The sequence below is a fragment of the Eretmochelys imbricata genome, chromosome 10 (assembly GCF_965152235.1).
Source record: "Eretmochelys imbricata isolate rEreImb1 chromosome 10, rEreImb1.hap1, whole genome shotgun sequence".
Lineage (NCBI taxonomy): Eukaryota > Metazoa > Chordata > Testudines > Cheloniidae > Eretmochelys > Eretmochelys imbricata.
This window is the reverse complement of record NC_135581.1, coordinates 44,462,983-44,480,102: the sequence shown is the minus strand read 5'-3', so window position 1 is coordinate 44,480,102 and position 17,120 is coordinate 44,462,983. Positions and strand designations below refer to the sequence as shown.

The 17,120-nt window shown below is 43.4% G+C and overlaps 1 protein-coding gene across 1 annotated transcript; it reads left to right on the top strand.

Annotated features, from left to right (window-relative positions):
- The first annotated feature begins 2,204 nt into the window (after window positions 1-2,204).
- Window positions 2,205-16,337, top strand: TERB2 (telomere repeat binding bouquet formation protein 2). Its single transcript, XM_077828553.1, has 7 exons — window positions 2,205-2,303; window positions 7,437-7,518; window positions 10,388-10,533; window positions 12,102-12,163; window positions 13,205-13,290; window positions 14,322-14,413; window positions 15,949-16,337. The coding sequence occupies exons 1-7, from the start codon at window positions 2,240-2,242 to the stop codon at window positions 16,092-16,094; spliced, it is 678 nt and encodes a 225-aa protein (XP_077684679.1). The 5' UTR covers window positions 2,205-2,239; the 3' UTR covers window positions 16,095-16,337.
- Window positions 16,338-17,120: the final 783 nt, after the last annotated feature.

The following is a 17,120-nucleotide window of genomic DNA, read 5'->3' as shown; positions in this document are numbered from 1 at the left end:
CTAAATAAAAGAAGCTGAAATGGCCAAGGCTGGGAGAGAATGTGCATTGGGACTCCTTGAGTGTAAAAGTTGCTCTTTTAAACCAAATTTTATTCCATTCAGTCTCCTCTTGTCCACTACAAACCGGTATAGAACTCTGCATAGCAACCTATACAGATAGATTTGTTTTAAAATAATACAATTAGAAGGCGGCAGGAGCAGAACCTAATGCAAAGACCAGCAGTGAATTTCTGACAGCTGCACAGGCTATTGCTAAACACAAAAAGTAGCAAATGGAGACCAAGAACCGTACTGAAGTTTGAACAGCTAAGAGGTCACCGAAGTCCACTGGCATGAGCCAGTTTTTTAAAGGAATTTAAAAGGACATCTTTTTTCCAACGGAAACAATCTTAAGGGACAAGTGAGGAGCACAGAGGAAGTCAAACCATGGCATGATTAAAATACAGGGCAATGAGAAGTGGTTTGAGCATTGGCCTGCTAACCCCAGGGTTGTGAGTTCAATCCTTGAGGGAGCCATTTAGGGATCTGGGGCAAAAATTGGGGATTGGTCCTGCTTTGAGCAGGGGGTTGGACTAGATGATCTCCTGAGGTCCCTTCCAACCCTGATATTCTATGATTCTATGTTATAGAAAAAAAACAAGTTCACTTGAGGCCTGATCCTGTTCTCATTAAAGTCCATATCAAAACTCCCATAGAGCTCAGAGGGTGCAGATCATGGCCTAGGCAACTCAGAATTGTAGAGCCCTCTAAAGAAGTGTGGAAATATTGGAGAATATGTGAAAAGTGAAAATGTCCAGATTCCAGAGATCTATGAAGGAGCAGAAGTCCTTGATCTAACTAGAACCACCTGTCAACACATTACAATCTTGTAGTCATTAACATTCAAGAAGCCCCTACATATAGAATCATAGAATCATAGAATATCAGGGTTGGAAGGGACCCCTGAAGGTCATCTAGTCCAACCCCCTGCTTGAAGCAGGACCAATTCCCAGTTAAATCATCCCAGCCAGGGCTTTGTCAAGCCTGACCTTAAAAACTTCCAAGGAAGGAGATTCCACCACCTCCCTAGGCAACGCATTCCAGTGTTTCACCACCCTCTTAGTGAAAAAGTTTTTCCTAATATCCAATCTAAACCTCCCCCACTGCAACTTGAGACCATTACTCCTCGTTCTGTCATCTGCTACCATTGAGAACAGTCTAGAGCCATCCTCTTTGGAACCCCCTTTCAGGTAGTTGAAAGCAGCTATCAAATCCCCCCTCATTCTTCTCTTCTGCAGGCTAAACAATCCCAGCTCCCTCAGCCTCTCCTCATAGAGCAGTGCTTTAGGGTAGCAGTTTTATTAAATCTTAAGGACAAAGAAATAATCCTCACCCCTAAAATTGCAAGAGGAAGTTAAAGTGGACCCCTAAATTTCTGCCATGAATACTTGGTTTGATACAAGGACACACCTTTAGGAATGGAAAATACTCAGGGCCTGATTGTTCTCTGATTTACACCAGTGTGAGAAAAGAATCCAGCCGTTAGTATTAGAGCTGGACACTACTTGTATTATATTGTTTTTCAGATTTAAAGTTGAAAACTACTGACAGGTTTTTTTTCCTGGTTAATTGTTGTTGCTCATTGAAGTCATAACATCGATGGGGATGCTGGTTTCACAGACACATTCTTACACACTACATCCTAATAGACTCCAGAATTTATATTCATTTTTCTGTTAATGTTAAAAACATTTAGCACTTATTGCAATCATCTGAAAGCTGTGCACTAGTATTCTGAACTGAGTCTGGCCTGGCTGGACTTGTGAGTTTCCGCTAGGGGGGCAATCCTAAATAAACTTATAATTTATATTTTTCCGGTTGAGTTTGTACCTACAGGATCTTGCTGTGTAACTTTGCCTGAAAACCAAGTTGTCTGTTGTCTTTGTTCGACTGATCTCTTGACTATACTGTGTCAAGTTACTAAACAGAAAAGTTTCCAAAAGAGAAATACAGGGACTGTGACGTGCGGGGTGGGCGTGTCTGTTTAACGGCGCTGTGGTCACGGCGCGTTACGGACTCTTCGCAGCCCCAGGCGGGGCGATGGGCGGGGCAATTGTTCAGGCCCCTCCCCTACAGCCCGGAGACAGCGGTGGGCGGGGCAGTGCTCCGGGCTCCTCCTCCTCCTCGCTGTCCCGGCGCTGCCCGCCAAGCCGCGGGCTGGGAGCTCGAGCTGAGGCGCTGCCTGGGCCCGGGCGTCGGGATGTTTCGGGGCCGCAGCGCCTGGTTCTCGCAGAGCGTCAGCCGGGAGCTCCGCGATTTGTGGGGTGCGGGGGCCCCGAGCGGCCAGTGGCACGCCCCGCTGAGGGGCCCAGCCGGAGAGGGGGCAGTGGCGTGGCACGCCCCGCTGAGGGGGTGCTGGCGGGGGGGGAGTCAGTGGCGTGGCACGCCCCGCTGAGGGGGTGCTGGCGGGGGGGGGAGAGTCAGTGGCGTGGCACGCCCCGCTGAGGGGGTGCTGGCGGGGGGGGGGAGAGTCAGTGGCGTGGCACGCCCCGCTGAGGGGGTGCTGGCGGGGGGGGGGAGAGTCAGTGGCGTGGCACGCCCCGCTGAGGGGGTGCGGGGGGAGTCAGTGGCGTGGCACGCCCCGCTGAGGGGGTGCTGGCGGGGGGGGGGGAGAGTCAGTGGCGTGGCACGCCCCGCTGAGGGGGTGCTGGCGGGGGGGGGGGGGAGAGTCAGTGGCGTGGCACGCCCCGCTGAGGGGGTGCTGGCTGGGGGGGGAGTCAGTGGCGTGGCACGCCCCGCTGAAGGGGTGCTGGCTGGGGGGGAGTCAGTGGCGTGGCACGCCCCGCTGAGGGGGTGCTGGCGGGGGGGGGGGGGAGAGTCAGTGGCACGCCCCGCTGAGGGGGTGCTGGCTGGGGGGGGAGTCAGTGGCGTGGCACGCCCCGCTGAGGGGGTGCTGGCGGGGGGGGGGAGAGTCAGTGGCGTGGCACGCCCCGCTGAGGGGGTGCTGGCGGGGGGGGGGGGAGAGTCAGTGGCGTGGCACGCCCCGCTGAGGGGGGGGGGGGGAGAGTCAGTGGCACGCCCCGCTGAGGGGGTGCTGGCGGGGGGGGGGGGAGAGTCAGTGGCGTGGCATGCCCCGCTGAGGGGGTGCAGGCGGGGGGGGGGGGAGAGTCAGTGGCGTGGCATGCCCCGCTGAGGGTGGAGACAGGCCCTGGGGAGGGGAGTCAGTGTCACGCCCTGCTGAGGGTGACTTGAGGGCCTGGGCCGGCTCCCCGCACCCTGCTTTCGGGGGCTGTGCAGACGGGAGTGCTCTGGGGGTGACTGGGTCTTTGAGCTGGGGGCACTGGGCAGGTGCCCGCTGCCAGAGCAGCCTCCCCTCCCCCAGCTGGGCTCCAGCCATTGCCAGGGCTGAGTGAGCAGCAACGAGCGTCTGGCTGGGGTCACCCACCAAGTTGCTGCAGCGCCACATGATCGCTCTGCCCCCGGGGGGAGCCGCCCTCCTTCCCCAGGGCAGCCCGCTACCCGGCCCCTCTGTGTGGCTCAGGTGGAGTAAAGGGACGCTGAGGCCGGCCCCTGGCGAGAGGTCCCAGCTGACAGCCCAAGCCCCGCACGGGGCAGCGGTTGGGAAGCATCACCCCCAGAGCTGCATCACAAGGGCTGTTCCCAGCTGCAGGCATGGCCCTGTGGGCACCGTCACAGCCTGTGTGAGGGTGTCTCATACTTAGCACATGGCCAGCTGGTGATAGCACTCGCTAGCGGCTGCGTGTCCCTGTGTGCCCAGTTGCTGCACCCCAGAACTTCTGTACGGTAGTGCTTTGAGACCATCAGAGCTCACTGGGGACCAGGCTGACTGGCTCCTGGCACAGCCCACTACAATGGGTAGGAAAATCAGCTGAAATCATGGATCACTTCAGTCTAACTGACACCTTCATGGACTCTAAGGGCAGAAGGGACCATTGTCATCATCTACTGTAACTTCCTGTGTAACACAGGCCAGAGAACCTCCCCAAAATAATTCCTTGAGCCACCTCTCTTAGAAAAACATCTACCACAGCCTTTGGTAAATTGTTCTAGTGGTTAATTACTCTCACTGTTAAAAATTTACACCTTATTTCCAGTCTAGACATGACCTGCTGCCAGTACTAAAACATCTTTGGCATTTCTAAATATTATAGATGGCAATATTCTAACTCAAGGTATTGCATTCAACACAGGAGAGTTCTGTATTAGACCTTGTCTTGACAGATAAAATGGAACAGATCACAGAACTAAAAATGAATGGGGGCTTAGGTATTCATGATCGTAACTTGATCATATTTATAATGTGAAAACAGAATAAAGTCCAAAACACACACACACACACACACACGCTGATTTCACAATCTGAAAACAGTTAGGAGCCAAATCAGCTGTGAGGAAGAATTTAATAGAAAAATATGAATAATAATTGGGAATTGTTTAAGAATACTTTATTAGATGCCCAAAAGGCCACAATCAAGGAAGAATGCCAAGTCGGTTAAAAAAGAGACCTGGTTTAGAGGGGAAGTGAAGACCGCTATAAAAAAATATAACAAATGGAAGAAAGGGAAAGTTGACAGTAATAATTATAAATCAGAAGCTAGGAATTGTAGAAAATTGATAAAGGAAGCAAAGGGACACCAGGAGAACTCTATGACCAACAGAGTTAATGTAATTAAGAAAGAGTTTTTTAAGTGCGCTAGGAACAAAAAGACTCCAAACAATGGTACTAGTCCAATACTAGATGGAAACAGTATAATTATCAATAATGATGCAGAAAAAGCAGAAGTGTTCAACAAATACCTGTTCTGTATTGGGGAAAAGACAGATAATGTCATATCATATGATTGCTCTTTTTCCATTCCATTAGTATTGGAGGAGGATGTTAAATAACAGCTAAGGTTAGACATTTTAGAATTAGCAGGTCCGGTTAAATTGCATCCAAGACTTTTAACTGAGCTGGATGAGGAGCTCACTGGACTGTTAATATTGATTTTCAATAAGTCTTGAAAGACTTAAGTTCCAGAAGACTGGAAGACAGCTGATATGCCAATTTTAAAAGGGTAAATGAGATGACTTGGGGATAATTATAGGTCTGTCAGGCTGACACTGAGGCTGGGCAATATAATGGAGTGGCTGATACAGACTTCACTTAATAAAGAATTAAAAGAGAGTAACATAATTAATACCAATCAACATACGTTTATGAAAAATAGAACCCATCAAACTGAGTTGATTTTTTTATGAGATTACAAGGTTAGTTGAAAAAGGAGTTGATGTATATACTTAGACTTCAGTAAAGCATTTGACTTGGTAACACATGACATTTGATTAAAAAACTATAATGATATAAAATTAACGAGGCACAGATTAACTGCATTAAAAACTAGCTAAATGATAGGTCTCAAAATATAATGGTAAACAGGAAATCATCATTGAGTGGGTTTGTCTCTAGTACTGCGGGGATCTTTCTTGGCCCTTTGCTATTTAACATTTTTATCAGTGACCAGGAAGAAAACACAAAATCCTCGCTGATAAAGTTTGCAAATGAAACAATGTGAAGGAGTGGTAAAGAAGGAAGAGGACAGGTCACTGATATAGAGCGAGCTGGATCGCTTGGTAATCTGGGCACAGCCAAACAATATGCATTTTAATACAGCTCCAAGTAAATGTATATTGTCACAGTTTCAGGATAACTGTGCCTATATTCCCCCCTATCTCCATAGTCCACTCCAGGAATGATCAGACAGGTCTCCAGTCATTAACTATCTCTGAATAGAGACCCTTGTCCCACTCCTTTCTGACTGGGATTTTAAAGCTGCACAGCTGCCTTACACTGTTAGCTCCCCAGCAAGTCAGTCTGCCTAACAGCCAGCATCTGTCCATTGGTTTCTTTCAGAGGGCGATGAACAGTGAGTGTATTGCCAGCATTTAAAATTACCCCACAGCTTTTTCTAAGCAAGCATCTTTATTCTTAAGGTAAAAGCATTACAGAGAAAACATAAAATAAATGTGCATGCTAAAAGCTTATCACCCATCAGTCTTTTGGGGCCCTAGTAGGCCAAAGTCCCAGCCTGCAAGGGTGGCCCCCACTTCCCGGGCCAGAAGGTCCTGTCCGTTTGCTGGATCAGGTTTTTATACCAAAAGCCTCCTCTTTGTTTAAATCTCTGGAAAACACAGTTTGAAGCAGTATTTGCGAACACCTCTGGGGGTGATGCTTCTCTGGAGTTGTTTACAATTCCCAGGGTAATCACCTTCCACTGTTTTTATTTCCTCGATGAGCTGTGGTAACCCTTCTCCATGGACTAGAACACAGTCATACATAAACCATTCATAAATTGAATACAGTGGTTCCCAAAGATACTGCATGGGATTGCAATATCTGGCACATTCACATCTAGGAAGAAAGAATGGAGGCCCTAACTTACAGAATGGGGGATTTGATCTTGGGAAGAAGTGACTGTGAAAAAGATTGGGAGGTTGTGATGGATAATGATAATCAGCTGAACATGAATTTCCAGTGTGATGCTGTAGCCAAAATGCTAATGCAGTCCTTGGATGCATAAATTGTGGAATTTGCAGTAGTACAGAGGTTATTTTACCTCTTATTTGGCACTGTGAAATCACTGCTGGAATACTTTGTCCAGTTCAGGATTCCACAGTTCAAGAAGGATATTGATAAATCAGATTTCAGAGTAGCAGCCGTGTTAGTCTGTATTCGCAAAAAGAAAAGGAGTACTTGTGGCACCTTAGAGACTAACCAATTTATCTGAGCATAAGGTTTCGTGAGCTACACGAAAGCTTATGCTCAGATAAATTGGTTAGTCTCTGAGGTGCCACAAGTACTCCTTTTCTTTTTGATAAATCAGAGAGGATTCAGAGAAGAGCCAAGAGAATGATTAAAGGATTCGAATATGTGGTTTATAGTGATTGATAGACTCAAGGAGCTCAATCAATTAAGCTTAACAAAGATGGCTAAGGCATAACTTGATTACAGTCTAAGTACCTCCATGGGGAACAAATATTGAAAAGATACTAAATATTTAATAAATCAATCTAGCAGAGAAAGTTACTGTGATAAATGAAGGGTGGGGAGCTCCCTTTTATGAACACCCAGCCAGTTAACTATAAAATCCCTGTTAGTAGCTCTTCTCTACTTAACCTGTAAAGGGTTAAAAAGTCCATAGGTAAAAGGAAAGGAGTAGGCACCTGGCCTGTGTTATGCAGGAGGTCAGACTAGATTATTATAATGATCCCTCTGGGCTTCAAATCTAAACATCTATGACTGGGGGTGAACTGTCAGGTAAAAAGCAGAAGTTCATATTTTGTTCCTTAGGACTGGAGACACTGACCTCCACAAATAAAGGTGTTTTGAACATACTGGGGTTAATAATCCTAAGCCAAGAGTGCCATATGCGCTCAATGTGACCATTTTTCTGCAGTGGCTGAAGGAGGAGTGATTTCAACTCATCATGGCGCTGATTACCTGTTCAGCAGTGATGCTTCACACCTTGATACACAGAGGTACACTTTGTAGGTTTGACTCTTGTAGCTGTTTGGCTGTGTTCTTGTCTGTGGAGTGTTTTTAGATATGCCATGACCCTAATCACCCCTCCCCTGCTTCTCTGAAAGTGCCTTCAGCTAACAAAATTCTCCTTCCTTTTTCTGTTTTTGTTATGAGAATTCTCTTACCATAGTTTTGGAAATATTGTGCATCCGTTAGAGCTCTGTGTATATTATGTATTGTATACATCTAACCTCTGAGTTTTTCAGCTGCACAATTAATTATATACAAAACATAATGCAATACAAAATTAACAACATTAACAATTGTGTTAAATAATCTCAATATTTAATGGCAGTAACTTAAACACAGATGGAATTTTTAAAAGTGCCCGACTATTCCCATTGAAGTACTTCAAAGGGGGCAGTGTTAGGCTAATGGGGGGGAGGGATAGCTCAGTGGTTTGAGAATTGGCCTGCTAAACCTAGCATTGTGAGTTCAATCCTTGAGGGGGCCATTTAGGGATGTGGGGCAAAAATTGGGGATTGGTCCTGCTTTGAGCAGGGGGTTGGACTAGATGACCTCCTGAGGTCCCTTCCAACCCTGATATTCTATGGTAATGCTGAGAATTTCTGAAAATCACAACCACAATAAACTGTAGGTAAGATGTCTTGGACAAAATACATAAGTCTCCTAGCAAACCACTTTGGCCTTCCCTATATGCAAAAGTTGTACAGCTTTAACTAGTTAAAGTGACACAACTTAAAAGGTGCTTATACTGCATAGCTTATTCCTGTAAGGTAAGGGGAATAAGCTATACCAGTAGAAGGCACCTATATATCAGTATAACTGCATTCATAGTATGGGTTGTATTTGTATGGCTATTTTGGTTTTTATATATCACCCCTAATCAAAATAGTTTATGCTGGTACAAAAATGTGTGTGTAGACCTGGCCTTTGTTAGTAAAAATGTAAACACAAAAAAGGAAAGTAGTTTAGTTTTCCAAACCAGCGTCAATTCTATAGTTAAATTAATTTTTTTCTGCTGTTATACTCTCCCAGCTGGTTTTGTGATAGTTAGCTAACAACCTCAAATCCCAGTGTTGCTGACTTCTTCACTGAGGCATAAGGAAGTAATCAAAACAAGAGACATGGAAAATTCAGCCTTTATAAGCAAGGTGGGAGAAAAAAAAAAAATCAATACTTGCCAAATGGAAAACGGCCAAATCGCTAGGGAAAGAAATTTTACTTTCAGTCTGCTAAATTATTACAAACAAAGGAAAGGAAATATAGAAAACAAAAGAGGGCTTGACAGTGAGTTTTTTTAAAAGGAGAGCTGCAAAGCTTAAAATGAAGAAAAGACTGTAAAAGATCCACAATCAGGAGGTGAATATTTGTATAAATCAGTGGTTCTCAACCTATTTATCATTGTGAGCTGCAGGTTGAGAACCACAGTACAGTGCCCCGCCCCAAACTCCCCAGTCCCCTATGCCTAGTGCTCCCCCTGCAGGCAGGAGTGCTCTTGCAGGCTGCTAGACACTTATCTTCCCCCCTCTGCCAGAGCTGGGTGGTGAATTTTGAATTTATTTTAGCACACAGCTGGGCTACAGCTGTGTGCTAATTGGGCCGCAGGTGGGCCATGGATTGAGAACTGCTGGTATAGATTAAATGTCAACTAAATACATTTTACAGATGACACACCCAGGGAATTGTCAATGTTCTGTTAACTTTAGCCAGGTGCACCACATTCTCCTATTAATCAGGCTAACAGGGGAATTCAGCATGTTATTACCAACATTTTCCCTTTTCTGCTTAGTTTTTATGACATTACTGGCTTCAGTTCTGAAGTAACACCCCATTGTGTACTGTGATGAGACTACTACTGCCACAGAAGCCTTTGGAGCATGGTGCTGGCCAACAGGTCACCAAACATTAAGTGCAGGTTTTCGTCAATACTTTGTGGGTTTGAAACAGTGTAAAGATATTCACTTCTGTTCAAAGGGCTTGAACCATTTCTTTAACTGTTTGCACAGCCATGTCATTTAGTATATAAAAAGACATATTTACCTGATCTATAAGGCTCTGCTTCTTTGCTTCAGTGTGTTGGTGAGGCTGATGTGGCCTCCTTTTCCTTACTAGCCACACACCATAAAGCAACTATATTATTTTCTTTATCAAACTCAAACTCACTTTAATTCTTTAATTTCATAACTATCCCTACATCTTTGCAGGCATTTACCAGTCAAGTTATGAGTGAAGGATTTGTTTTTCCCACAACAGCTGATAACACTGTAACCCTTTGACAGAGCTATGCCAATTATTACCTGTCTGGCATAGTTATATGTAGTTCTGCTTGCATCAACTGTCACAGGGAAAATGCACAACCCTGAAGTCAAGACTTGACAGATAGTGAAAGAGCAAATGCTTTTCATATAATTTGTTTCAAAATAAAAATGTATCTGTAATATCAGTTTCCATGCACTGTATATTTAATTAATGATTTTGGATATAAAACGTGCTCTATATTTTTTGTGAAAGCTTTATATTAACTTTTGAAATATTAATATTTACAACAATTGAAACAATTTAAAAGTAGGTCAATTGCATGACAGTGTTCTTATTCTTATTTATTATTTGACTTATCATAGTGCAAAGCAACCCCAGTTGCAGACTAGGATCCCATTGTGCTCAGCACCGTACACAAACAGAATAAAAAGACAGTCTCTGCACTAAAGAGCTTACAATCCCTTTAAACTCATTAGTCACTGTAACTTTTACTGTGTCCAGCCTTGGTACACTCTAGGGTTAAATTGATCATTCAAATAATTATGATTTGGTTTTTTTCACATTTCTTTTTTTATAAAAGCTTTTTCTGTTTTTTCCGTCTAGAATACACCAGAGCCTAGATTATATAGAGGGTAAAGCTACAGTTTTTCATTCTTGTTATCTCTCTGCAAATGCAAGTGCCAGCTCTGAAATGAAACAGACAGTGGCTTTGGGTCACTTCATCCTTCCTCCTGCCTGTGTGCAAGAAGGTTAGGAAAAATATAGAGCATTTACCATACAGTTTACTCATTGTTTTAAAACCGAGACTGTTGGTGATGTTGAGCATACATGGTCAAATTACAGTGACCTCAGTCTGAGTGTTCTGGGGGAGAAGGGGCATAGGGAGTGTCCCAGGACAGGAGGTGTCCACCATTCTGCAGTGCAGGTAGATCTGAATCTACTGCTGTTGGTGGTGCTTACCCCTCTACTAGGTGCAGGTCTAGGTTGGCAGTGTGAGTGAGATCTTGCCCATGGAGGAGCAGATGCTAGCCCTGTTGTACAGCTGTAGCAAATGCTGCTGCTCCATGAGCTGCCCCCAGTCAGGGCATATGCCATTACACAGGTATCGCTTTGCTAATATGTTTGGCCGTTTGTTACCTCGCAGATGAATGCATTGGAGTCATCTATGCTGTGAGTTTGGGATCATGCAGTTTCTGGTATCTTGACAGTTGATGTGGGGCTGGGCAAAAAGCTCTTCCCTTCCTTTCTCCCCATTTCTCTCCCCTCTTCCCCCCCCCTTCCCCGGCAGCCTGCTACTCTCCACAAACCTGATTGGCTGGGGGGTTATGCCTTTCCAATACCCCCTTTTTCTCTCCTCCCTGCTACTCTTCAGAAACCTGGCAGGCAGAGCAGAGTGCCACTCCAAAACAAGGACACAGAATTAACTTTGACCCCTGGGAGTCCAAAAGATTAAAAACAGGAAGAATAGGGATGGCATATTGTGTATCAAAATTAGGAATTAATATGTCTAAAAGAATATCCAATTGTGTAGCTGTCATGACAGCTGGACTAGTGGCGATAATGCTAGTGTTAAACTGGATCTGGAGTGTGCACCCAGCAGCGGCAGTCGTTTTTTCGGACTCAATATCAAGCCTTATGGCCATAAGAAAGGATGCCTCCATATGTAGAAGTCATCTAATCAATTAAGGGGAGAATATAAATCCCTAGGTATTTAGGAATTATTGCTGGTGATGGCTATGGACTAACCAGTCAAGTCTGCTTTGTCATGAAAAAGAAAAAAAAGAGAGACCCCCTGGGAGGGTTTGAGTGAATGAGAAGATGGGGGACCAACTTGGGAAGATTCAGAGAGGAAACAGAGGAATAAGCCGGGAGCAGGAACCCTGAGCTATGGGAGAAAGGGAGCTGTTTGAAGTGGAACCAGCTGCTTGTAAAAGGGGAGTCTTATAAGTGCTCAGCCTGGATCTGACAGAACAGCTGAGCCTATGTGACAGGACCCATTATTTTGAGCTCATGCCGCACACTAGCCTCAGAGAGTACGGACAGGGTGGACTCCAAAGGGGGGACAGATGGCATTGGCATGGGGCAGAGTCTCTGCATGTCTAGCCAGGAGTGGGAGGCCTGTTTTGCTGTTTGCTGTGTGGGGGGCAAAGGAGTCAGTGTAACCACTTCTAGAGATCCTTACCTAGGTACCAATCAGTGGTCATTACAGTTTAGTTTCACGCTTGGTTAAAGATCATCTCTGCTAGCTGACTGATTTTTGCTGGACAGATACCACTGTGTAATACTTTTGACATTAATTTATTTTTATTCACTACAGAAATTAGAAGAAAACTTGGTAGTTTTATATGGGAGCAGATGAATGATTCCCTGATGGAACGGGTAAGGTTGTACTAAACGCACATCGGGGTGAAATCCTGTCCCATTGAAATCAATGGCAAAACTTTGCCTGACTTCAGTGGAGGCAGGATTTCATCCTAGGGCTTCAAGTCAAACAGTGGATCAAATGGTTTTTTTTTGATGACTGAATGGTGATAATCAAGATGTCTACTACTGCCTTTGGCCTACTGTATATCCCCCTTCTACTGCATCGTGTCCAGGGAGCAACCATTCAGAACTTGCAGAAAATGGAGTTGCAGAGGAATTCACTACCATCACCACAAAGCAATGTCCATATTCTTAACAATAATGAAATGGATTGAGAAAAGCCAACAATGATATAAAGCACTCAGTCCACAGAAGCAGGTTACAAAGCTTTTGTGCTTTCTCTGGTTACTGCTGGCTGGGCTGGATGGCTTAATGTAGTCCTTTGTACTACTATGCCAAAAATGTGGGTTCAGATCTCTTGCTCCCCAGGCAAATTACTGCTATGCAAGAATCTCCTCCTGCCAGAGGCTAAGATTTCTGGACAACATGATCAACACAAGCTGCCTTATATTGCAAAGTTTGATTTTAGTGTTAAAATCCTAAGCAGTAAAAGCTTAGCCCAGGCCTTTCACTGTCTTGTGTCTGCAGCTGAGATAAATGGGACTGGACTTGGTAACAGTTCCAAAGTAAATTCTAGATAGGAAGTAAGGGCTGTAGATGGCAGTTACAGTAAAGGAATCCCACAGCGTGTGATTATTTCCCCCTTGAGATGAACCCCAGTCCACTTTTCAGGGCAAGGTTAAACTGTTTTGTTTCCACTTCAATTTTGGTGTTTGTGTGATTTTTAAAGTTTGTTTTGTGTGTGTGTATGTGTGTGCATGTGTGCACGTACATACTGGGGCATATTGCCCTCTTGTAAAATTTTCATTTGATAGTGCCTATCAGTGTCAGAAAATTGAAAATGATAGTTATCAGAGGAACTTTCCTTTGCTTCCTTATCAAGTCAGAAGGGGCTGTATGCACAATTTTAATCAAAATGTATGTTGACATCTACAGCTTGATGAATTAACACCAGTTGAAATAAAGACTAGCATAAAAGAGGATGAGCAAAGAATAAAGGGCAAAAAAGACCTGGATGGAAGGTATTTTCTTTATTTCCATGTTAGGATTGCATAGGTCCTGAAGTTTGGGCACATGAGCATATTACACAAGGGTGGCCTAACTTACTCATCTTCTGAGCTGCATACGATAATCTTCAGAAGTTCGAGAGCTGGTTGCACCTGCTCAGGGCTTCTGCCCTGCGGCAGAAGGGTGGGGCATGGGGCTTCAGCCCTGTGGGAGGTGTCTGCCAGTGCTCAGGGCTTCAGCAAGAGCCGGGCTGAAGCCCTGAGCCACGGCAGGAGCCTCCTTCGGGGCTGAAGCCCCTAACCTCACCACCCTGCCACAAAGAATCCCTGAGCTCCCCCTCCCAGTCTGGTAGGTGGAGAATGGGGAGGCATGGGGGGCTCTGTGAGCCACACTTTAGCTGTAAAAGAGCAGCATGTGGCTCGCAAGCCGCAGTTTGGCCACACCTGGTATAACATATCAATTGATCGATAACTCTGAATCCTAGTGATTACAGTGTAAATCTCAACCATAATTATTTTGCTGTTGATCATTTTAGCAGAAACATCCAACTAATGTATTTATCCCAGGATCCAAAACTGTAGTCCCCTTGTTCTCAACTGTGCCCTGCCTAGTTGCCAAAACCTTCAACTTCCTCTCCTGTCAAATTCTGCACTGTGGTTATATGTTCAATACAAAAATCTGCAGTGCAATAAAAATTGAAGATGGAAGGCCAGACTGAAATAAAATGAATGTGATATCAAAATAAATAAGATAATGGATTCTGTACCCATTGTATTATTTATTTCCATATTTAATTCAATAAAAACCTTCATTTGTGAATTTAGCAGAGGTTGCCGCAGAATTTCCATCTTGCCACACTGGACTTCTTCAGAAATGAGGAGATCTTGCTGTGGAATTTAGGTCCTTAGCCTTGACTATAGATAGGCAGGGAAGGGAAAATTTGAAATTCCCACGAATAGCCGAATCCAGTAACACAGCCATTCCTGAAAGCAAGCTTTAAAAAGTAAATGAAAGAAGCAAAAATAACACTTTTTTTTCTCTACAGCAGTAAAGAAAAAATAGTATCAAAAACACCAGTGGGAGGGAAACCTGCATACTGTCCACTTCAGGATTATCCAGTGAACAACATGGTGACAGGTAAAGATTAATATAGGTGAACTTTCAGCCAAATGGAACAAATGCAAACAATGTTATGGGTGATACTGATGAAGACTGGCCCATTCTATGCTTGAATCTATGTTCATGCTTGATTTCTTTATAATGCAGACAGAAAATCATGCAGTGTATCTTTTCTGTGCAAATTCTATACAATCAATATTCATGCAATTCTGCATCTATTTCTAGTGAGATGTCCTTCTCACCACGTGAACTTCTAACAGTTGGGTTCAACAAAGGGTATAGTTTTCACTGAAATTGATTTGATATTTGTTTTTGATGAATCCAGGTTGTCCCCAATTTATCACTTTAATTTCTCTAGGTGTTTGCAAGTATCAAAAGTGATGGTGTATTAACATTTCTAGCAGTTTATCAGATGTTGCATCAAAGTTAAAATGACTGTCTAGTAACTCCCTGGATCCATCATTTCCCCTCCTAAAAACAGGTGCTGTATTTTTTGACCCTTTGGGAGCTCACCTGTGCTTCTGATACTCCATCTAGTTTCATGAGCACTTTAGGATGTGTGTCACTAGATGCTGATGATAAGAAAAAGTTTACATTATCTAGGTATCCTTCTAGAGGATGTGTCATGGCTACCCCTTTTCTTAGTTGATCATTATGAGAGGTTCCTGAATCTGTAAGTGCAGTATGGGGTTCTATTACAATATTTTTCATGTCTTAATTATTTTCAGTATAATTCACCTACTGTGAAATTCATCCCTGTGCAGAGGGCCAACCTTATGGGCAACTTAAATTCTATTTTGAAGGCTTAAGCAGGACTAAAGTGATACGTAGGCTTGGTCCTGTCTTTTCTGCACAGAAATGAATTTCTATCCTAGTAGACAAGTTCATTCCCTTACTACACTAAACCTATGTCTACGTTGTCCAACAGTTTGGCCTATGGGGGTATGAATAGCAGTGCATACCAGTGCTGCACTGCAGCACTCCTGTGTGAATGCTGCAGTTGCAAATGAAAAGGTTCCTAGCTTGCATTAACGTAGTACTCTTCAAACAAGACTACGTTAATGCATAGGAACCATTTAGTGTGCACTCAATGGGGTAGAGAGAAGGATTGTCCAAGGACATCACTCCCAGTATAAAGGTTCTTTCTCTCCAGTTTGCACCAGTGAAAAAGCCTTTCTTTAACTTGTGTGCATACTATAAATGATTTAATAACATTTGCAACCCTGTGCTTGCTTTCCCTGGGGAAATGATGGCAGAGTTTCAGGAGCTGCATGTATTTCTCAACAAAGTGCTCTTCTCTGAAATACATTATATAATATTTGATGTAATCTCACTGAAAATAGTAATAAAGTACCAGGCATTTCTGTGTTTGTGATACTGTGTCTGTGATTCTCCCCCACACCATATCAACAGTGTTTTTAATTTTGTGGATATTCATTCCACACTCCAGAAAGTCCAATAAAAAAGACTGGCCCAGGTGCTGTAGTTTCTGTGGTGTTTATATTTTTATATATATATTTATTTATTTATTTATTTATTTTTTCACTTTGTAGGTTATGTCTCTTCTAGTGAGATGAAGAAATACCTTGGGGAACTAAATGACTTCATTCCTGGCACTTCAGGTTACTCTGTATATTGGATTAAAAATGAAATGGACATTTTCTCTGATGTGAAAAATAAATTGAAAAGGAAACTATAAATGACATTTAAATTGTTTGTATCAAAAACATAACTTGGCTTTGCTAAAACATTGCTAAATATACGTATGCCCGTTTAATAACATCCCATCTTTAGCGTTGTATATATCCGTGTTCTCTCTCTTTGTGTTGGTTGCTGGTTACTTTAAATAGCACTGTCATGGTACTTACAGGTTTTTTTAGTTCAGTGACTGGAGGACTGAATTCTGAGTTGAATTTCTTTGTATTATTTTTGGCCCAGGCTAACTTATTATATTGACTACAACTGCGTGTGCCTTATAATTTTTTGGATATTCATTATATTTTAACAACTGGTTACATTTGCTGTAAACAGCTTCAACTACTTAAAAATTTGTTTCATATTAAAATTACATATAAGCTTTCATCAAATAATTGCAAGATGTTTGGAATTTTTAGGGTAACAGACTTTGATTTCAATATGACTTCTTGAGCAGAGATTTTATTCTCACATGGTTGCATGCAAAACACTCCTCAGGGTGATTCTGGCTGTTAGTAAAGCAGGTGTTAGTAAAAGTAAAGTAACAGTATAATTAGGCAGTCCAAAGAAGAATTTGAAGAGCAACTAGCAAAAGACTCAGAAACTAACAGCAATTTTTTTTAAGTACATCAGAAGCAGAAAGCCTGCCAACCAATCGGTGAAGTCGCTGGATGATTGAGATGCTAAAGGAGCACTCAGGGAAGACAAGGCCATTACAGAGAAGTTAAATGAATTCTTTGCATTGGTCTGCAGAGGATGAAGGACATTCCTACACCTGAGCCATTCTTTTTAGGTGATTCATCTGAGGAACTGTCCCAGATTGAGGTGTCAGTAGAGGAGGTTTTGGAACAAATAGATAAATTAAACAGTAATAAGTTACTATCACTTAAATCAGCTTCTGTACCAGATGACTGGAGGATAGCTAATGTGATGCCAATTTTTAAAAATGGCTCCAGAGGCAATTCTGGCAAATACATGCCAGTAAGCCTGACTGTGATACCAGACAAATTTGTTGAAACTTTAGTAAAGA

Coding starts and splice junctions, on each gene's coding strand:
- TERB2 (XM_077828553.1), top strand. CDS start 2,240: ATGTTTCGGGGCCGCAGCGCCTGGTTCTCGCAGAGCGTCAGCCGGGAG. Junction 7,519..10,387: donor TCACACCTTGATACACAGAG/GTACACTTTGTA, acceptor TTTTCCGTCTAG/AATACACCAGAGCCTAGATT. Junction 13,291..14,321: donor AAAAAAGACCTGGATGGAAG/GTATTTTCTTTA, acceptor TTTTCTCTACAG/CAGTAAAGAAAAAATAGTAT.